Raw genomic sequence first — 22,646 nt, forward strand, 5'->3', positions numbered from 1 at the left:
GACAGACTAGGGGTGACATTTGCTTACCGATATCATGGGATAAATTGTCGTGCCCGAGTTTGCATTCTTCCTAATGCACTCATTTACGTTTCCGCATCTCATACATGCAACTTGAGTGGTTAACAGATTTTTGATAAGATTTGCTCTAGGTTGCAAAACTTGTTTTGGGTGGGAAGAATCATTAGATCAATTATAGGTTACACATCTAGATAGCATAATCTAGTTTATGCTTTGAAGCAAATAGTCAAAGTCATAGGTTAAAGTTTTTTAAGTTTGCCTAATTCAACCTCTCCCCTTTTTAGGCTACGAGCATCGATTTTTTACACACCAACAGTGAATGAAAGGAGGGGAAGACTTTGGCCATAGTTGGTAAGAAAAGTCACCTTGCTGGTGGTGAAGAGGAGCTCCTCGCCGCGGTCGTGCAACCTGGCCGCCGTGCAGGCTCACCTGCAATGCAAACCAACCCATCCAAGTAGCGGCAAAACCCCGTCAGAGCCACAACAAGGCAAGTCCTATTGGTCAGTAAAACAAATCGGCAGTTGGTAATCCTTGTACAACGAGATCGACGGTCAGTTTTCCTGGCATTGCAATTCGATTAAACTTTTTTCTGCCAGCAATGTAAGAGTTCTCGTTCCCCGTTTGTTTCCAGACACCTGACTAGTTCGTGTGTCTTTTGTGCGCGTCCGTGTGCTCCTGGAATGTCAGCATCTCTGATGACAGGAAAGGTAGGCATGGCTCTGAATGATCACAGCATCAGTCAATGAAGCATTTTGCAAAGTGAGCTTGCGTGTAAGGCCGCGCCACTTGCATCCTCAATTTTAGGCCACAATTGGGCCACTGGCACTGAATATTGTTTCGGCCACGAGCTGGTCATGCATGATGCCAGGATGGCGACGTTACCCGCGGCCGCCATGCCAAAGCATGAGCACTAGTCGTCGTGTAGCCACACGAGTCCACAACTCACCAGTCTAAAAAAAGACCAAACTCATATTTTAAGACCCTTTTTAAAGTAAAATTCAAGTTAGAAAACATAGATGCTCCCTCCGTTCTTAAATATACGACGTCATTGGTTTTTTCATTTGTTTGACTATTCATCTTTTCTACAAATATTTTTGCAAATAGATAAACCTAAAAGTTAAATCTAAAGTGCATTTGACAATAGACATAATGATACACATTTTATTTTAATTAACTAACTCGTTCAATAGATATTGATGGTCGAAATTAAAGTAAAAAGTCAACAGCGTCGTATATTTAAGAACGGAGGGAGCAATTTAGTCGACGAGGATATCAGATATCCGGAGCCCTTTCTTTCATTTCATCAAAAGGTATTCTGTCATTAAGTATACATACAGTGTCACATCTTGAAATGCCAAATTAAGCCATGGCAGTAATGTTGACCCTTTTACAGCTTACTCCTCATTACATTGTAAGTGAAAACAAAAGGAACATACCGGTCTACAAACTGTCTTTTTAAATGGATAACATGAAGCTACATTCCGCGAATACCCGGTTCAAATCCAACCGTTGAGCTAAGTTTACAGAGCATCTCACAGTCACACCTGGATGCAAAACAAAGAAAAGATTTTGAAAATGGCTGGACGCTGGAGGACGTTGCTTATTCATTCGCATCTGCACATCTCGCTATGATATGGTACAAACACCCTCACTCAGTTCTTGTGCTGCATCCGGCCGCTCTCTGCGCCAGCGTAAGGATCAATGATACAATTGATGACTGCTGGTTTCCTGGCGCGGAACGATTCCGAGAGGGCAGATTTAAGCTCGTCTGGTGTTTTCACAAGATAGCCTTTTCCTCCAAACGCTTCCATCATTTTATCGTAGCCTGCTGCTGGGACAAAAGAAGTTGGGGCAGGGTCATCTTTGTAGGGTCCAGTTATCTCATCAGGGCCCCTCCGGTCACCGCCGTAGACGCCGTTGTTGTTGAAAACAATTACGACAACAGGCAGCTGGTACCTCACCAACGTCTGTAAAATGAAAGGCACAAAAGTAAATAATTGGGATTTCTTTGTCTGGTACAATATGGCAAACTGGAATGATAAACATATTGTTCAGCAAGTTAAGGAAAATATTGTTCGACGGGACTAGTTAGAAGTTGGAGAAGCAAAAAAAGTCAAGGAAAAGAAAAATAGATCATGTAAACCAAGCTGGTAGAGGAATAAGTAAATGTTACAAAAAAATGACATAAAAACAATGAAGCAAAATTAAGGTGACCTGATTAATCAGAGGTTTGGTGCTTCCTAGTCAATCACGCATAGACTTTCAAACATTCTATGGAGTTTTACTACTTATCCTAAGTATCAACCACAGCGAAGCCCTGAATTTGGGTTAATTAGAGGGCTAGTTGTGGCAAACATTTACTTTGTTGAAAATATCTGTGTGAAGCTAATCCATCAAGGGCATATAAATAAGCACACCCGTTTGCTTTCAAGTTGTTTTGACCCACACATCTGCCAGTTCAAATATCCTACTATTTCAACTAGTATGCAACAACACACAAATTCTAAAGCTGCTATAGTAGAAGAAAGAGTAACAAGGTAACACCTACAATTCAGAGGTGCATCACCAATAACCTTATAATGAATAAAACTATATAAGTAAGAAGCAAAACTATAGACATATTCTGGTTCATCTTCTAAATTTATCATTTCTAAGCAGATTGCAGACAAAATTAAAAAGAATGCCCCAGGGAGTGGAATGGTTTCGCGTATCATTCATCAGATCATATTCAAAAAAAATTATGGCGTGCAGTAATCTGAAGAAAACAACAAGGTCACCATAATAAATCAAAATAATTTCATTGTTCAATTGGCAACACAGATGGATAACTGTCACATAAAACAATGCAATTTTAATGGTTGCTGCAAAATGTATAGCTTATGAGTAATGGTGCCCTCTGTGGTTCCATGTGAAATGTTCATTTTGTGCCAAGGGCCAATGAGATAACAGAGGTATAAACAGTACAAAAAAAATGCATATATGGTGACTGTATGAAGCTGGAGATGTAGTATACGGAAGCATTCATATGCATACTGCCAAGTGTGCACTACAAACAACGAAATAATATATCCTGATAAGGATGGACCATTAGGATAACTCGATTGCTCATTTGTGGACAACAGCTGAATAATTATCCAATTCTGTCTATAAAAGCATATGCAACCTTGAATACTTGTACTAACAGTATGAACTAGCACAATTGCAAAGGATAGACTCATACACAATCCTTGGGTAATTATTCAGAGACCATGCCATCTATGCATATACATTAGGTTACTTTTCTATTTCCCATGTAATTATGTGTCATTAACACCTGGAACATGGCAGCAGCAGCAGCATAGTTCGTATAAATAGATTATGGTCTCTGCAAGTATCTTAGCATTATTGACCCTGGTTTTCTCCAACCAGAAGCATGTTAATTTCACCTCACAATAACATGACGATAGCGAAAAAAGCGGCAGAAAATAAGAAAGGGCATGTTTATGCAACTAAACCAAATGAGTTATGAGATTTAACTATTTAACATTTCAATGTGGAACTGGCAAGTCGCATTCATACCTCAACCTCCATTGCACTGAATCCGAATCCGGAGTCACCCTCCACAGCAACCACAAGTCGTTCGGGTTCGGCTACTGCAGCTGCAATACAATACCCCAATCCGACCCCCATCGTCCCCCATGTCCCTGCATCCAGCCTCGTCCTTGGTTCATTCTGCACAAGCACCGCCCTGCCAACATCCATGGTGTTTGCCCCTTCCGAGACCACCACCGGAGCAGGGCTCCCCTCGGCAAGGATCGCATCCCTGATTATCCGCAGTGGTGTCATGAAATTGAACGGCACAACATCCTTCGCTAGCTGTGCCTCCATCTTAAGAACATTGTCCTTGGCCTTCTTGGTGATGGCTTCAACCCACGGGTGCGACCTTGCCAAGCAGAATGGATTGTCTTTGATCTCCCTATTGATCAGCTCAACTACCCTCTTGGCATCCCCAACAATCCCCACATGTGGCTTCCGGAGCTCAATCTCCTCCTCACAGACGTCCACGAGTATGAACTTGACATCCTTGGACCACTTGGGCGGCTCGCCAAAGTGAAGCAACCAATTCAGCCTGGCACCGACGACCAGAGCCACATCGCACTGGCCGATGGCGAGCGAGCGCGCCGCCGTGGCGGAGAGCGGATGCGAGTCAGGCACGACCCCCTTCCCCATGGGCGTCGGGAGGAAGGGGATGCCCGTGGTGTCCACCAGCTTCTGGATGGCTTCCTCCGCGCGCGCGTACGCCGCGCCCTTCCCAATCACGACAAGAGGCCGCTCCGCACGGCGGAGCAGGTCGGCAGCTTTCTCGATGCCCTCATCCAGGGACTTTTGCTTGGGCGGGGAAGGATTGGACGCGGCTGACTCGGCGGCGGCGGAGGCTATGAGATCCGCGGCCTCGGATTCAGGGATGGTTTGGTGGAGGACGTCGGAGGGGATGTCGAGGTAGCAGCCGCCAGGGCGGCCGGAGGTTGCGGCGGCGAGGGCCTGGAATACGAGGCGCGGGATGTCGGCGATGGTGGTGGCCTTGACGGCGAACTTGGCGAAGGGCTTGGTGGCGGCGATCTGGTCGAGCTCCTGGAAGTCGCCCCTGCCGGCGTCGGCCTGGTCGCAGGAGCCGGAGACCATGAGGAGCGGCCAGGCGTTGGCGGTGGCGTGGGAGACGCCAGCGAGGCCGTGGACGCACCCTGGGCCGGAGACGGTGAGGAGGAGGCCCGGGGTGCCGGTGAGGAAGCCGTAGGCGGCGGCGGCGTAGCCCGCGGACTGCTCGTTGCGGAAGGCGAGGAAGCGGACCCCCGCGGCGGCGGCGCGGGAGGCGAGGGAGGTGACGGGGATGCCCACCACGCCGAACATGTGGCGCGCGCCGGCGGCCGCCAGCGCCCGGCCCGCGAGCGCGCTGCCGTCGACGGTCGCCGCGGCCATCCTTCCCTCCTGCCTGTCTGGATTACGGTGGTTGGGGAGTTGGTGCGCTTCTCTCTCGTATTTGTTGCTCCGCAATCGGAAGTGAAGTGAGCACGGGGGCTGCAGATGTTTGATTATAAAAGGAATGGAGGAGGAGTGCGGCGGCTGGCCGGCGAGGTGAGGCGTGCTGGTCAGATGACACCTCTGCTTGGGGGCAGCTGGCACCGGTGTACCTGGAGCGTTGTATCTGGCCAAACGGGCGGGGCCGGCCGAGCAGTCAGGCACGACCTCACGAGTGGAGGAGAAGGAAGGAGGCGGAGGCGACGGCGACCCCGCCGGGGAAAGTGGCGGTCGTCGGTGGACTGCTGGTGCTGGGAGTCGACCAGTTCCAATCAGGGGGCCTATCTCGAACTTAACCAGAACACCCCTACATCGGATCGCGATCATCCATTTTAGGACGTATTATGTAAATATTTGATCCGTAAGTTTACCAAAACAACTCTAAATCGGATCGCGATCAATATCAATAATCGCGATCAAATCAAAATCCATTTTGCAAATGTTTGGTCTGAAAATTTACACAAGAACCCCAATTTGGATCGCGATTAATCAGATCACGATTATTAATCGCGATCCAAATCAGGGACCTTTTACAAATATCCCGACGAGCCCCGTGCTACCGCCAGCGACCATCTGCTAGCCCCGTGTCAGCCACCAGCGTTGCCTGCTAACCCAACCGGGAAGAGTGGGGCCCGAGTTGTGGAGGATCCGCCAACGACAGTGAAGAGATTGGAAGCATCAAGTCGTCTGGGCAACACATCTACAGCGTTGCCTAAGAAAATTGCAATTTTGCCATTATGAAATGTGAGCTTCGCTCATTTGCCATCCCGCAAAAGGGATTCGCCCGTTTGCCATTATGAAACTGGGCACACTCGCTAGAATGCCCTTTAGCTAACTTTTTAGCAAATTTAATCATTTTTTTCGCGGCCTCTTTTCTTTCCCATTTTGCCCCTGCTGTTGGTCTCAAACTTTAGCGAGGTTAAGATACAACAAAGCAAGGAAAACACTTATACTTCCACTTCGTTGAAGAGAGAACGTAAAATTTACAATGGGGTAGGGCTCCTTTTTTATAGTGTCTCGATGGGTATTTTACATTCCACAATCACCCCTACTCAACCACTACATTCCTAGAATATGATTTACGCGAAGGTCTTTTGGAGAGCACGCTTCCCACACCTCCCAACAGCTCCAGGAATCACGCTCTCACATGGTCTTGCGAAATCCGCCTTGACCGCTTGAATGCCTCCACGTACCTTAGCCTCGTCTCCGAGACTATGTCGTCATGCCCGAAGCTAGCAACCAACAAGGCAGTCGCATTACCCAAGTTCAACTGCCAAATAGACCTTCGCCAATTCCTCATGGGTTATGAAGTGGCCATAGCCTTAGCTGGGGGAGACGATGTCGTATTGTCAAAGTCATTCATCATCGCCTGCGAAGGTGCAACGCTGAATTGGTATTCCTTGCTCCCACCGCAATCAGTCTACACTTGGATTGACCTAAAAACCAAGTTAACTCAAAACTTCCAAGGCTTCCATCAGGCCGTGACTGACGAAGGAGATCGTTTCAACTGTGTGCAAAGGGACAAGGAGCCCGTAGCAAGTTATGTGAAGACATTTGTACAGCTCAAATCGCAAACACCAGATGTAGTGAACAGTGTTGCCATATCAGCCTGCATTCTGGGACTCAATCCAGGTCCAACCGCCTTGAAACTAACGAGAAAAAGCCAAAAATGATGGAGGCCCTGTTTGCGGAGCTAGAAAAATACCGCAGGTCAGACGAGAACCACAAAAGAAGGGTGGCGGAAAGAAACCGCCGAAGGCAATCTAAGAAAGAGTATAAAATGGCAAGCCTCGCCCTACAACCAGCAACACCACCACCAACACCCAACCCAACAAGTGCTAGCGATTGAAGGCAACCAAGCCTCGAACCAAAACCATAACCACAACCAAAGCCAAAACCACAACCACAACCAAAATCAATACCACCAAAACCAACCCAACTTCGGCAGCGGCTAAAGAGGTGGCCATGCAGGAAGAGGGAGAGGTCGAGGCAATGGCCCTCCGAGGCCAAACAACCAAACCAGACAGCAAAGGCCGTTCTATTGCACGTTCCATGGTAAACAACTTGATCATGCAACTGATTTCTGCCCGATAGTCAAAGAAACCAACGAAAGACTAGCAGCAGAAAAGAAAGCAGCTCAAGCCGCAGCCCAAGCAGCATCCCAGGCACCCAAGACCATTCACCATACCACCTTCTGGCCACATCCTCCATACTACCCAAATTCAACCAACCTCACAACTTTCCAACCCGCCATGACGTGGCAACCTTCACCACAATTCCACCCTCATATCCCACCAACCTCGCATAATGCGAACTTCGCACCCTCACAGCCTCGCCACGAAATACTACTATCGCCACCAAATCTACCCAACAAAATTCCAAAAGTTGAGCCCAACCCATCAAACAGCAATCCCAAAGCCTTACCTACCTACGACATGATAATGCCAATCTCGAGAGGATCCTTGCAGTTTTAACCTCACGAGGGTAGCTCCAATGCTATACCAACTTATGGCATGATAATACCAATCGCTGGTGGCTCTTCACTCGAGTTCGAAAACAAAAGACAAAGAAGAGATTATTTCAAGCAGGTGAATACAATCATACCTGATGGACCCTTGGCTAAACCAGAATGGGCGCACATGCTAATTTCTTTTACGGAAGAAGATTTCAATCTCAAAACAACCTCGCACAACAACACGATGGTAATCGAGGCCATCATCGCTGGTTGGCAGATAGGAAAAGTCTTGGTGGACAACATTAGCTCTACAGACATCATCTTTGCAAACACCTTTGGAGAGATGAAAATTGACCCGCACTTGCTTGAGCCAGCAGAAGTGCCACTACTTGGCTTTGGGGGGAGGCCAGTCAAAGCTCTGGGAAAGATAGTGTCGGTGTTTAAACCCGGCAACCTACCAAGGGAGTACCCAAGGTAGAGTTTTGGTTGGTGGGTATTGCCAAAATCAAGAGCTCGATACTGTACACAGGCATGCGGTTTAGACAGGTTTGGACCGCTAGATCGCGTAATACCCTACATCCTATATGTTGTTTGCTTGTATTGGATTGAATTTGTTTTGAGGGGGTCCCTACCCGCCCTTATATATTGGGGGAGCAGGGTTACAGGGTAGTTGTTTTACAAGAGTACTAGTCGAATTCAACTACCGAATACTACTCCAACTAGGAAGAGTAGTTTCCTTGTCCTCGACTAGTCCCATGGACTCCATGTAGACCACGCCACCCTGTACCGTAGTCTCCATATCTTGATACGTCTCGGTGTACTTCTCCATGTGTGGATCCGTACAAATCTTCTGGTGGGCCCATGGATTTATGCCCGACAGATAGCACTTCCAGTTTCCTTTGGGAACCTCGATAATGTAAGAACAGAACACATCACATTTGATGTAGTTGAAATGTACTACCCTTACTTTGTCATCCTCAGGCAAGGATTCATTAACAAGTTTGATGCAACCATCAGATAACTATTCTTATGCATGAAAATCCTAGCTTTGAAAGGAGTTATCATAGTCTTTGGTGACCAACAAACTGCAAGAAACATAGAAAGGGTGTAACCCCGGTGCAAAAGAGCGTTCATCACCTCACAACCCCCAATGAAGCCGAAGAGCAAGAAAAGAAGAACCCATATGTTGAACCCAAGAGGGACAAAGAAAAGATAAAAATAAGTGCAGATGATGAAACCAAGAGGGTCCTTTTGGACGGCTACGTCATGGACAGGCATGTCACGATAGGGGCTAACCTCGAGCCAGAAGAGGAGAAGGAATTAATTAACTTCCTAAACAAAAATAAAGATGTTTTCGCTTGGTCCATGAGTGATCTCCAAGGGGTTGACAGAGAGATTATAGAGCACAGCCTTTTGATATCAAGCCTGGCGCGAAGCCAAAAAAGCAAAAGCTCAGGAGGAAGATGTCTGATGAGAAAGCCCAAGCAGTGAAAGTCGAGGTTGATAGGCTCCTTGAAGCTAACGTGATCTAGCCCATCATTTATCCAGAATGGCTGGCCAATACTGTTCCAGTCAAAAAGAAGAACGGAAGATGAAGGATGTGCATAGATTTCACTAACTTGAACAAGGCTTGCCTGAAAGATGATTATCCATTAGAAAGAGTGGACAAGGTAGTAGATGACGCTGCCAACAGTGAAATGTTTTCATTGTTGTCACATGGTCCCGCGAAATCCGCCTTGACCGCTTCAACGCCTCCACGTACCTTAGCCTCGTCTCCGAGACTGTGTCGTCGTGTCCGAAGCTAACTCAGCTTCGTATGTTTTGACTGCTTTGGCTTCGTGTTCAAGAGGCGCCCAACCTCGTACACGCGACCCTGCACATGGTAGTAAATGTCTCGGCACTTGTGGTTAGCTTTGAGTGTTCGAGGTTGGGCTCAGTTAGCTTAAATACTGGCGAAGGTCACGTAGCTTCGGACCAACTCTTAAGACCGCGATGCGCAGGGCACCTTTTCGCATTGTAATCTTTACCCGAAGTCAATGGGTTCCACCCGAGGTTGAGAAACTTTTAGAGTTGCGCAAAGAACGCCAATTCGAATGACCTCGAGGGTGATCATCTTTTTGGGTGATCCCCAACACCTGCTCAACAACAATGTTATCCAATCCATTCCTCATTCACGGTCTTCACGGGGCAGAGTCCTTGCCACCCCGCCGCCGCCGCCCCGGAAATGGACGGGGCTGGAGCCGAGCATGGGCGAGGAGGCTGACGGCGACAAGGGAAAGAGCGACGAGGAGGACACGTCGGCGGCGGTGGTGGCGGGAGGCACGGTGTTGGGGACGGAGACAGAGCTACGGCAGGCGAACTTGCCGGAGGGCGGGCCAACATGCGGGAACGGTGGCAGGGGGCGGAGCTCCAGCGAGCTAGGTCAGAGACTGGAACTCGTCCTCTGGGCCTGTGGTGCCGGCGGCGGGGTGGCTAGTGTGCCGAGGTAGAGGAACTCGGTGCTGGGGTTGGACGAGGAGGTGGGCATTGGCGACGGCCCTCCTCGTCCCTGTCATCGGTGGCGGCGGAGAGCGCAGCCCCAGAGCGGCCGTGGTGGGGGAGGCCGCGGACGAGATGGATGGAGAGGAGCGTGGAGAGGAGAAGGAGGCAGAGCGAGAGCAAGGAGAGGAGCAGCACCTGGAGCACGGGAAGCGGCGAGAGCCGAATGCGCGCGGGGTCGGGGCGACGATGGTGGAGGTGTTGGTTGGGAATATCGGGAGGCCGCCGTCGCCGGAGGAGGAGGAGGTGGCAGCGGTGGGCTAGTGCGGACGCGTCGAGGCGGCAGCAGCGGGGTGGCGAGGACGCATCTGGGGCGGCGGTAGCAAGGTGGGAGGACTCTATCTCGTGAAGACCATGAATGAGGAATGGATTGGACAACGTTGCTATTGAGCAGGGGCAAAACGGGAAAGAAAAGAGGCTGTGAAAAAATGATTAAATTTGGTAAAAAATTACTCAAAGGGCATTCTAGCGAGTGTATCCAATTTCATAATGGTAAACGAGCGAATCCCTTCTGCGGGATGGCAAACGAGCGAAGGCCACGTTTCATAATGGCAAAATTCCAATTTTCTCGGCTGCTCCCGGCTCGGCTCCCTGCTCCAGTGCCACAACAAGCGCTCTGACACGGCACACCGCCGTCGTCATAGCGGACGCGGGGTTCTTCCACTTCCACGGATTTTCTCGCGTCGTCGGCAGCGTCTCCTCCTACTAGCTGGTAAGCGCAAGCCTGCTCCAACAGCTCCAGTCTGTTCCCCGGTTTCTTGTCTCTGTTTGCTGCGAGCAATGAAAATTGACATACTGATATGTAAATACATTGCAGGAGCCCAGAATGCGTGGGATATGCTCTCTGATGAGCACTCACAGTCAGAAACACGCCACTACTATTATGGCTGCTATTGACAAAATCTTTGGTTCTCTGATTTTGATCAAAAATACCCCCTGGCCAGTGTTCAAGCTGTGTCAAGGGCTGGGAGTGACCATGTTCCGCTGATCTTTAATCTGGGCCTAGATAGAGCTAGAAAACCTAGTATCTTTAGATTCGAGAAGTGGTGGTTAGGCAGGGCTAACTTCCATGAGCTGGTTAAGTCAGTATGGAGCACCCCTTGCGACTTTGAAAACCCCCTTGACGCTTGGCAGTACAAAATTAGGATGCTAACTGCTAAGGAAGAAAGCCAAAGGCTGAGCCCTCAACATCAGTGCTGAAATTAGAAAGACGAAACAAAATCTGTTGAGGGAATTTGAGACCCTTGATGTTCTTCAAGAATCTGGCCATCTTTGTGGGGAAGATAGAAATAGAATGCAGGACATTTTAGATGAGCTGGAGGGAATATGGAGGATGCAAGAGACCAAAGCTAGGCAAAGGTCGAGAGAGAGAAATATTAAGGAGGGAGACAGAAACACTGCCTACTTTCAGGCTATGGCCAACCAAAGGGACAGGAAGAAGAGAATTTCTGTGTTAGAAGGCCCTGAAGGCCCTGTCACAGAAACCAAAGGAATGCTGGCCCTAGCCGGCGAGTACTACAAAACCCTCTTTGGGTATGAAGAAAAGCTTGAAGTTAGACTAGACGATAATTTTTGGTCAAAGGAAGACAAAGTTACACATGAGGAGAATGTGATGTTGGAGAGCCCTTTTTCTGAAAAATAAATTAAAAATGCCGTCTTCGAGTCTTATGCTGAAGGGGCTCCTGGCCCAGATGGTTTCTCATTTTTATTCTACCAATGTTTCTGGGAGATAGTTAAAAATGACCTAATGGCCTTGGTGAGGCTGTTTGAAACTGGGGACTTGGATCTTGATAGATTGAATTATGTAATTATAACCCTTATCCCCAAAGAGACCGAGGCTAAACATCTTAAGAAGTTTAGACCTATTAGTTTGATAAATTGTAGCTTCAAGATTTTTGCTAAAGCGATGAACAGTAGGCTTATTAAGATTGCTGACAGGCTCATCTCCTCTAACCAGATTGCCTTTATCAAAGGCAGGTACATTCTAGAAAGTGTGGTGGCCGCCCATGAAATTATTCATGCGGTGTTTGGGAAAAAGGAGATGGGAGTTATCCTAAAGCTAGATTATGAGAAGGCGTACGATAGGGTTAGTTGGGATTTCCTAGATGAAATGCTAATATCAAGAGGTTTTGGTACAAAGTGGAGAAAGTGGATTAGGAAGGTTGTGAGAGGTGGTTCTATTTGTGTTAGAATAAATGATGAAAATGGGGGTTACTTCAAACCTGGAAAAGGCTTGTGCCAAGGAGACCCTCTGTCTCCCTTACTTTTTAATTTGGTTGCTGTTGTGTTTACAAAAATTCTAACAAAAGCTGCAAGGGAGGGCTTGATTACAGGACTCCTCCTTGATGTAGTGAGTGGGGGTATTATTAGCCTCCAATACGCTGATGACACCTTGCTTTTCTTAGAAAATAACCTAGATAAGGCCAGAAATCTTAAGTGGCTGCTGGTTTTCTTTGAGCAATTGTCAGGTCTAAAAATCAACTATGATAAGAGTGATCTGCTTACTATAGGCCTAGAGGAGGAGGAAAATAATATGGCTAAGATTTTCTGCTGTAAGAAAGGTGAGTTTCCTTTCAAGTATCTGGGTGTGCCTCTGCACCATAGTAAGTTGAGAAGGGAGGACATCCAACCCATCATTGACAAGATCATTAAGAGAGTGGCTGGGTGGAGAGGCAAGCTTCTCTCTTATGGGGGAAGGCTTGTCCTGCTGAAATCCTGCCTAGCTAGCATTCCAATTTATCTATTATCCATTATCAAGTTCCCTAAATGGGCTATTGACTTGATTAACCTACAAATGGCCCACTTCTTCTGGGATAACTAAGAGGAGAGGCATAGATATCACCTTGCTAACTGGCAGATGATGGCCCAGAAAAAAGACTTTGGGGGTCTAGGAATTCCAGATTTGAGAACCCTGAACATGTGTCTTTTAGCTTCATGGATCCGCAGATATCACCTCCAAAAAAATGTCCTTTGGACTCTAATTGTTCAGAAAAAATATAGAACTGAACATCCCAACATCTTTTGCTGCCCTACGCGAAATGTCTCTCCTTTTTGGAAAGGAGTCATGTGTGCAGCACAGGCAGCTTCTATAGGTTACCAGTGGAAAATCGGGAATGGCAGCAGGGTTAGATTCTGGGAGGACCATTGGTTTGGGAATTCCAGCCTTGCTGTCCAATACTGGCACCTCTATGTTATTGTGAATGAGAAAGGAGCAACTATTAACCAAATTTGGGATGGTGTCAATTTAAAGCTGACCTTTAGAAGGTCAGTTTCCCAAGGGCTCATGCTGTTGTGGGAGGAGCTGTTGCAGATTGCAAATAGCATCAGTCTCACTGATGAGGAGGATGCTATCATTTGGAAATATAACTCTGAAGGGCTATACTCAGTACAGTCTCTCTACTCAATTTTAAACTTTAGAGGTGTCACTCCCATTCTCATACCAGCAGTCTGGGGTTTGAGTGTGCCCCCTAGAGTGCATGTCTTCCTCTGGTTACTATATAATAATAAAATTCTAACTCGAGATAACCTTAGCAAGAGGAGACACCTGGATGATAAATCTTGCTTATTTTGCAAAGAGGATGAGTCTGTTAATCACTTATTTTTTGGGTGTTGTGTTCCCAACTTTGTATGGGAAGTGATCTCAGAAATTTTTGAGAAACAACTGGGAGCTGACTCTGAGTCAGCTGGCCGGTGGTGCAACAATAAGAATACAATTTTGAACTGTAGCTGTGCTGCAACGCTATGGTCCTTATGGAAATTGCGCAATAACCTGTGTTTTCAGGGGAGGGCGGCGTGGCGAGGAGGGGAGCAGATCCGATCCTGTGCTCGATCGCCAAGATGCTGAGAAGATGGTGTGTGCTGCTAAAGCCGAACAAACACGAGGAGATGGCACAATGCATCGAGCTGCTGGAAGAGAGAGGAGCTGGTCCGCCGAGGATCCCGTGGGTCATCAGTTCTACCCCTTGTCAAGCCTCAAGTTCGGGAGGGTATCGTGGTGCTCAATCCCAGTGGGACTGCAGCGATGCGATGCTCTGGTGGACGTGATGATGAATACACCAATCTCGGCGGCAACGTGCAGTAGGTTTGGTGACTCGGCTGTCGACAGATACGGCATGAGAAATGTTGAATACGATGTGTCTTAGGCGGGTGCGCTTCGAATACGCTTAATGCTCCAACATTGTAATAGAATGGTGGCACGCTTTGTTTCTTGAAGTAAAGCGGGGGGGAGACCCTTTTCTCTAAAAAAAAAACACGCCACTACTGGTTCTGATTACCTCAACAACATACTTGGTGGTGGGAACTGGGATTCACTGCAAAGAAGTTACCGAGATAGGTAAGGTTACTTTCCAGTGTTGTTGTTCCTAATGAAGGATCAAGTAGGAGTATTGATCAAACATAGAACATATTGGAAGTTCGACAATTCTTTCATTCATTAGCTATGTGTGCGTAACTTGTGCTTCTTTATTTGCCTCACGTCTTTCTATCCGACTTCTGTACTATTCTGATGAATTGTATGAGCTTAGTGTGTCTCTTGTTCTACCTCCTCATGTCTCCTGTACAGTTGTACTACCAGATAGTATATATAAAATAATTTCTCAGTTCATGTATCTCAAGTGACTAACCTAATGCACAGCACTAATTCTATTCATGTGGTGTCCCAGGGGTTGGTAAAAATCAACTTGGGGTATGTTGTGCCTACTACTGAATACAAGTACCATAGATCTCACTACTAAATACTCTCTCTGTTCCAAATTGTAGGTCGTTTTAGCTTTTCTATATTCATAGATATTATTATGCATCTAGACATACACCGTATTTAGATGCATAATAACATCTATGCACTAAAAAAGTTAAAACGACCTACAATTTGGAAATTTGGAATGGAGGGAGTACAAGCTTTTTTTCACGACTCAACGAGCAATCAATGTCCAAATCCCAGTGGAATATGGTGGCCTTGGTGGGAAAGCCGTTTATATTGGTAAAACATCACAGAAGAACACCCATCATCTTGTTTCTTATCGAGATAACCTAATGGTAATTGTCTTCATCATAGAAGACACGGAGGGCAGTTTCACAGTTGAACGTGATAAGTCTTCATCTGCCCAAAACAACTGCAGCCTGAACATTTCCTGGCACACATCTATTACTTCAGAATATGCAGCTGTACCGAACACAGCTTGAAGTTATATAATCCTGTTCCTCTGGATTCGTTCCGCTTCTGCTGTTTCTTTCAATCAGAAACAGCTATTCCATGCTAAACATCGATATAATGACAAACTGATTATAGTTCTATAATGGTGTCCAAGTTACACCGGTAACTAGTATTTTTCCAGTGTGCTTGTATGGATGTTCGGCAAAATTAGTTCTCAAGTAGTAGATGGTCGGTTTATTTCTTCTTTCTCTGGAACATTTTTCTCTTTTGAATATTTTTTGGACTGGACACCCGAACTGTGTTTTCCAAGACGGGGGATAACGATCTCTTTTATGCAGGTGACTGCTGGTCCAACTGATGCACAAATCGACTGATTCTGTACTGGAATGGGAATGATCGGTATGCATACCTGGGCAAGTCTCCTTCACTTCCATTAGCTTCAGCGCCGTATGCAGTAACAGGCAAAGGGGTAAGGGATGCTGTGAGTTGGAATCACAATAGAGTCCGAGTAACGTAGTAAACTTTTACTCTTGTGCCTCCACTGGCGTCACAAGAATTGAAAAAGAAAACTCTTGCGTCTCCACTATGGATCTTTTGGACAAATTAGGTGATTGGTGGTTGATTTCGTAGGCTCAAGTCTGGGCCACAGACTTGCCAAGTGCTCCGGTGGGACTTCTAGGCATTGTTATTTAGTCACTCAATTTCATTGTTTTCTGTAACCTCAAGGAATACTTCTTGAACTAGTGTGAATGACTGAATTTTTCCAGCAGTAAGCGAGGCACCGTGCTGACTTCGTCAATTTCGAGAATTTACCAGCTCAATCTTTTAAAGATGCTCATAAGGGTAGGATTATGTGCGTGTCCGTAGAGGTAAGTGTGCGTGCGTGTATGTGAGCGTCTGTATCGTGTGATTCGAAGAAAAAAAAGAAGTCATGGGTTCTTGGGTATTCGAGCGCGGCCGTCCAGCTTGGACATGGGCAGTGAGCTTAGGCCGCGTTTGGTTCCCTTTGCTTATTTTTAGCACATGTCACATCGAATGTTTAGACACTAATTAGAAGTATTAAAACGTAGACTATTTACAAAACCCATTACATAAGTGGAGGCTAAACGGCGAGACGAATCTATTAAGCCTAATTAATTCATCATTAGCAAATGTTTACTGTAGCAACACATTGTCAAATCATGGACTAATTCGGCTTAATAGATTCGTCTCGCCGTTTAGCCTCCACTTATGTAATGGGTTTTATAAATAATCTACGTTTAATACTCCTAATTAGTATCTAAACATTCGATGTGATGGATGCTAAAAATAAGTCATACGAACCAAACACCCCTTAGCCGCTTATCATGAGAGGATCAGAGTGTTGGAGTGGAGAGCATGAGCGAGCGTGTAGTGTTGCAACTTGCTTTGAGACTTTGCTTGCTTAAGGCAAGGGATTACTGCATTAAGAGCTTGTTTGGTTTTAACCTGAAAAGAAATTGCTTGGCCGAAGTGCTGCACCTTGTTTGGTTGTGGGGTCTTGAGCACCGATGCTGCTGCTTGTGCCAGGATGGAGATTAGCGCCATTTGTCTGGCTCCGGCACTCGTTTTTGAGCAGATTAGCCTGGCATCAAGGGAGGTCATTAACGGACACTACCACGTCATGTGCCCTTCTCATTCTTTTCTTTTTTTTAAAAAAAAGTACGACGTCACGACTAGTTTGTTCTCAGGCAAAGCCAATTGCTTTCTTTTTTCTTTCTCTATAAATGACGAGCACAAGAAGAATATTTAGCAAATATATTTTTATAAAAGAAATTCTAATATCTCTTTAAAAAACTAAATAACGAATATAGAAATACTAAATAACAAAAATAGGGAGGAATTGATTGATATATATGCATAATCTCTAACTAAGATGCAATATAATGTTGTTAGTGTTCTCAGGTATAGGACTCTAACCAAACACATCTTTTCACAAGCAACTAACATGCAACACTTTTCACAAGGCAAATACTCCATGCCTCCAACCAAACAGGCCTAACAGTAGACCCCTGGCTGGCCTGGCCAAGCTCCCACGCAGCTGGCTGGGCTGGGCTGACCTGGCCTGGCTCGCCCACTGCACCTGGGCCTTTATTATTATTGTTATTTTTTTTCCTCACCAGATCTTGCAACTGGATGAAAATCTCATGTGATTCATTGCTACTATGCCTCACTTTTCCTTCTATAATTTGCACTGCAGGGATTGGATACATGTCATTGCCTTAAGTTCATCATGATGACCTGGTGGTTTATGTACCCCTCAGATCAGAATTTGTGCATCAGATGCTTTGCTATGCTTACACCATGGATCAACTAGTAAATTCTAGCTTAGTGTACTTAATATTACTCATTATTTTGCCTCCCAAGATGATTTAATACGTTTGAATTGAGACTTAACAACATTGAGGAGTGATGGAGGTATTCTCACATCAAATAGGAGGTGTGTGCATAACCAATAGTCTCTTGCATGAGATTCTCAAACTAGATGCAGGCAACTAAACAATTTCTCTTCCTATCTGCATGCAGATTATCTTAGCAACAGACATCTGTTCAAATATTCTATTAAGATAATACATGAAATTCCAATCCAATCCAGATAAAACGAGCTTACGGCATGCAGATAGCAATTCGGCGGAGTAGAACGAAGACTACTGGTACGCAGTTAGCAATTATCCTAATCTGTTGCTGTTGTTGCCTAGGGATGCACGTTAATCTTCAACTTCATCTTCATCCGTATCACCTTGGATCAGGCAGGCGATACCCAGCTGCCATTCAATGATATATTTCCTCACGTCATATCAGGTCAGCAATTTTCTAAACAAGATATGTTTATTACATAATAATAGTAAGATCGATGAGATGTATCAACATACATGATTTGTGGTTCGATGTCATATCCCACACGGGCCTTATGACCACCAATCGTCGCCCTGTCAAACACGCAGAATATCGAGATTTAATAGGATATTATGTTGATTTTACCGCCAACTAGATTATTGATCAAATGTCCAAACAAATCTTGCAGTCATGCAAAACTAAACCTGTATACCAGCACTATCATAACAACTTGAATACCAAAAGAGAAATCCACACTTACTTATTTGTCTTCAAATCATCCAACATTCCTTCCAAAATTTCCCAGATTTCAGAAAAAGACAGGTACGGGGTTCCTGTTTCTATATCATAGTAATTGATGCCCACAAATTTTCCATCCAAATCAACAAGGGGGCCTCCAATCACAGCCTAACCAGGTAATATGGAGAGGTCAGTTGTGACGCCAAGTATGTAAGGCTAAGTACATCATAATCTGGTAAAAGTAGGCAATTAAAAAAGAAAAGGCAAGGGCGCTACCTTAGTGGTTTTACACGTAGTGTACCCAAGATCATAATTCGCATCGTCTGGCACTTTGTGGGTTGGTATGAATTTCCCACTTGCAGCCATTAATAAACCTGATTCAAAGCAACGGCCCACAGCTACCACCGTTTGATTATATCGTACCACCTCAGGTATCGGCAGCTTCCCACGACCATCAACATTGTAATTCTTGACCCTGACTAGAGCAACATTGTATTGGAAATTATAATGCTCCAATTTCCCTGCAGTCCGTTTGTTGTTTGGAAGCAACACCTCAATCTGCAAACAATACAGTGAGACTTAAGCAGTGTCTTGGACGAACGAGAATCACAGTAAAATTAGGAGTACCAACCCTTAAGCTGCTCACGATCTCATTAGCGCCATCAGGATCCCTAACCAAGCTCGCTGAGGTTAGAATAATCGAACATCCATAAAAGTCAATGAAAATTCCCGTGCATGCAAAGAACTTTGATTTATCTGGACACCATAACTGCCATTAGCTAGTGATGACTCAACATAAATGTGAAATAGTAAATAGCGCATCACTGTGAAATCACCATGGAACGAAGCAAGTGCGACAACTCTGTCAGATATGTTAGAATAAATTTCTTTCTTGAATTCACCCCAGACACCAGTAGGATATTTGTCGCCAAAATGTTCTTCAAAAGTATCAACATTCATGCTACCTGGTGGACGAGACATCGTATAATAGTTAGTGGGACAGCAAGGCTGTAAAAATGCGCAGCACATGATAACTCAGCAAGCATTGACTCATGACCGTGCCCCTTGATGGACTGAGATAACCAAAAGTGTAAACCCAAACTGTACCTTGCTTATCCTGGTGCAACAAGGTTGATTAGCACTGGCATGTGTTAAATCGAAGTGCAGCATTTAACAATCACTTAAAGTTCTCTACATAACAACTTAACATTAAAATGTTATGGCAACTTGTGCAACAACTAATGCCATCTCTACTCTTCAAGGAGCTGGGATGGTCATGGTGTGCTCTATGCACACTCAATCCAGATCTTTCTGGATGGATTTATTAAGGATGCGCATGTAGCATTTTACAGCATAGTGTTGTACTATCTGCGTATGTGTATATGTAGGAGCCAATTGATATGATTATATGTATATAAATTTTTAGACCAGAGTAAAATTACTTTTCAAAATCAGAACCTGATGTATACTTATTCATGATCGCAACGCACAGGCATTGGCTGAATCGCTAGTGCACAAGTAATGTTAACGGATTAACTCTTAACACTATAATATAACTGTAGAAGACTAAACTAGCTATATAGAAGTACAAATGTAAAGGCTTAATTTGAACCACTAGAGGACCTTAGAAACAGTGATGAGTTGCACAATTAAATAACATTTACTGATCAATATTGGGTGGTTGTGTACACCTTCAGGATGCGAGCGAAGTTCCACACTTGTGCGTCTTTTTCTATGCCCGTAGATGAAACATTAATACGAGTATTAACCCAAAAGGGATCAGCATGAGTAGATAGTGTAATAATACAACTGAGCAAATATTAAAATAATTTTTTTTCTCGAACAACGCAGGAGAGCTGCATGTCATTTCATTAAGAGAGAAAAAAACACAATACAAAGGGCCAAAAAAAACCCTCCAAACACCCCACCACACACCCTTGAAAAATAAAGAAAGGTACAGACGCGACACGCACAAAAAAGACGGCCAACGACTAGCCTGCCCCAAATTAAGGACCAAGACAAGCAACCTGCAAAGGAGCTCCTGGAGAGCAGAAGCTCCAGCCATACACCAAAGGCTGGCAATCTTTTGCAAGACTACCTCCACTACTGGCCTCTCTCCCTCAAATGCACAATCATTTCTATGTTTCCATAATTCCCATGCAACTAGGATAATCAGAGAATTGAGACCACTCTTCTGCTCCTGGGGCACTCTTTTGACAGCCCTAGACCACCAGTTAGAGAAACGGGTGGTATCCAGTTAAACAAAATCTTGAGACCATACTCCCTTGTAATGTTCATATTTTAATCGCAACAAAATATTCTAACATTTTGAATTAGACAAATATGTTGGCTTCAATACTTGATACACAGGAATATGGCTACTCTACTCTACAATACAGAGCAACTGTGGCAAGTGCCTAGTACAGCTCATCTGTTTGATATTATCTTACGCTAGAGGTAACAAAGCATCAAGTTTTTATTAAGGGTAACAAATATGTTGGCTTTAATATTTGATACACAGGAATATGGCTACTTTACAATACAGAGCAACTTTGACACATGCCAAGTACAGCTCACCTATTTGATAATATCTTACGCTAGAGGTACCAAAGCATCAAGTTATTATTAAGAGTAAACACTAAAAGCTGCAACTGCAAACATAGATAAGAAAACTGGAAATATATTGGCACACCTGGCTAACTTCACCATCTCAGGAAATAATATCTTTTCCATGGATGTCCATAAATCGTTCAAACGATCAAAAATTATATCCCTTGGCATGAATATGGGTCTTTTCATATTCCAGAAAATGTTCATGCCAACAAAGTTCCCATCAAATTCAAAAAGTGCGCCCCCCTGCATAACCTAGAGAAAAAAATCATGTGGCAGGCAACAAGGATTACACTGGAACAGAATAAAATGACCAGGTGATAAGAGTTACTCCCACCTTTACGTTTACTAGTTACTGTTGACTGTCTTCTGCAAGTTCTAAATGCTACTCCCTCCAGTCATTACTACTTGACATTAGGACACAAAAATAGACTCGAAAGTAGTTATATTTTAGTGCCGAGACGTCAAGTAATAACAAGGACTGGAAGGAATACTATTTTATTATCATTAATATGTTATACTTTAAAATGTATGATATCTTTGAAGTATGTTCCACTGCAAATTCAACCACTATGAAAACCATTCAACTTAACTGCACAAGGGTACATTTTGAAAGGAATAAGGCCAACCTTTTGCATTACAGTCAACAGCGACTAATAAAGGTAAACAGAGAGAGTAAATTAACATTTTCTTTATCGAATACGAGACATAGTTTAGAGAATATAGTAACAGAAAAGATTATAGCACTCATAATAACACAAGTGTACCTCAGATAATTTACATGTAGAGAACATAAGATGTCCAGAATCTTCAGATCGGTCTGAAGCAGTAAGTGTCCCACTTCTGGCCATTAATTTGCCAGAGATGTCACGCCCTACTGCTACAACCTTGCTACCAGGCATCAATTCCTTTGCATAACTGAGAGGTACGCAATAAACATCAAGGACGGGTGTGACTTTGACAACAGCAATTACATGATCCAGGTCATATTCTTCCACAGTCCCTATGGCAACATGTCCTTCATGGCGTACTTTAATCTATAATAGTAAAGCAAGGAAACAACACAGAATGATCACAGTTATCTAAAGTAGAAAAGAACAATTAGTAAATGATTCAGCACCAACCTCAATGTCATGGACATCTCTTTCATCATCTAAAGCTCTAACCAAAGCTGCTGATGTCACAAACTTTGTGAAGTTAGACTGGCATTCTATAGCTATGCCAGAGGATGCAAATAGCACATATTCTCCTACAAGATCATAATTTGTATCATTCCAACTAATGACTTTTAGGCATATATTTTGAAAACTAAGTGTACAACAGCGTAATCACCATGGGACAAAGCAATTGAGACGACACTTCTAGACAACTTTGATGCAACTTCATCACTCAGCTCATTCCAGAAACCTTGATTGTCCCAAAATAAGCAACAAGTTAGAAAACACGATACAAGGCAGCCGTGAGTGCTCAAATAGAGCCATAAAACACATGAAGAAAAAGGAAGAACCAGCGGACCTGGAATCGATGAGTCGGTTGAGAATCTTGTGAGATCATCAGCACCCCTCTTGCTTGGCAGCATCTTTCCAGAACTGATATGATGCAGAATTGAACAAGGAAAAATTTGGGTCATAACCAGAAAAGCAACGTTGCAGGATCAGTAATTCAGTTTTTATTTATTATGCCATACTTTTAAGTCTACTGTGAGACTGGGATACGTGGATCCCG

General features: G+C 44.7%; 2 protein-coding genes across 2 annotated transcripts; both read right to left on the bottom strand.

Annotated features, from left to right (window-relative positions):
• Positions 1-1,288: 1,288 nt before the first annotated feature.
• On the bottom strand, positions 1,289-5,303 carry LOC117857218 (2-hydroxyacyl-CoA lyase). The gene is made up of 2 exons (XM_034739739.2): positions 3,577-5,303; positions 1,289-1,985 (listed from the first exon to the last, which is right to left on the bottom strand). Exons 1-2 carry the CDS (start codon positions 4,972-4,974, stop codon positions 1,671-1,673), a joined length of 1,713 nt encoding a protein of 570 aa, XP_034595630.1. The 5' UTR covers positions 4,975-5,303; the 3' UTR covers positions 1,289-1,670.
• A 12,090-nt stretch (positions 5,304-17,393) lies between these two features.
• Positions 17,394-22,522, bottom strand: LOC117855804 (uncharacterized). Its single transcript, XM_034738190.2, has 12 exons — positions 22,437-22,522; positions 22,254-22,328; positions 22,046-22,170; positions 21,689-21,958; positions 21,004-21,176; positions 20,003-20,043; positions 19,148-19,276; positions 18,943-19,067; positions 18,588-18,869; positions 18,334-18,479; positions 18,110-18,166; positions 17,394-18,001 (listed from the first exon to the last, which is right to left on the bottom strand). The coding sequence occupies exons 1-12, from the start codon at positions 22,498-22,500 to the stop codon at positions 17,983-17,985; spliced, it is 1,506 nt and encodes a 501-aa protein (XP_034594081.1). The 5' UTR covers positions 22,501-22,522; the 3' UTR covers positions 17,394-17,982.
• Positions 22,523-22,646: the final 124 nt, after the last annotated feature.

This window comes from Setaria viridis, chromosome 5 (genome assembly GCF_005286985.2).
Source record: "Setaria viridis chromosome 5, Setaria_viridis_v4.0, whole genome shotgun sequence".
Classification (NCBI taxonomy): domain Eukaryota; kingdom Viridiplantae; phylum Streptophyta; class Magnoliopsida; order Poales; family Poaceae; genus Setaria; species Setaria viridis.

Coding starts and splice junctions, on each gene's coding strand:
- LOC117855804 (XM_034738190.2), bottom strand. CDS start 22,500: ATGCTGCCAAGCAAGAGGGGTGCTGATGATCTCACAAGATTCTCAACC. Junction 22,329..22,436: donor AACCGACTCATCGATTCCAG/GTCCGCTGGTTC, acceptor GGGACAATCAAG/GTTTCTGGAATGAGCTGAGT. Junction 22,171..22,253: donor CTCAATTGCTTTGTCCCATG/GTGATTACGCTG, acceptor ATGATCTTGTAG/GAGAATATGTGCTATTTGCA.
- LOC117857218 (XM_034739739.2), bottom strand. CDS start 4,974: ATGGCCGCGGCGACCGTCGACGGCAGCGCGCTCGCGGGCCGGGCGCTG. Junction 1,986..3,576: donor TCAGTGCAATGGAGGTTGAG/GTATGAATGCGA, acceptor TTCATTTTACAG/ACGTTGGTGAGGTACCAGCT.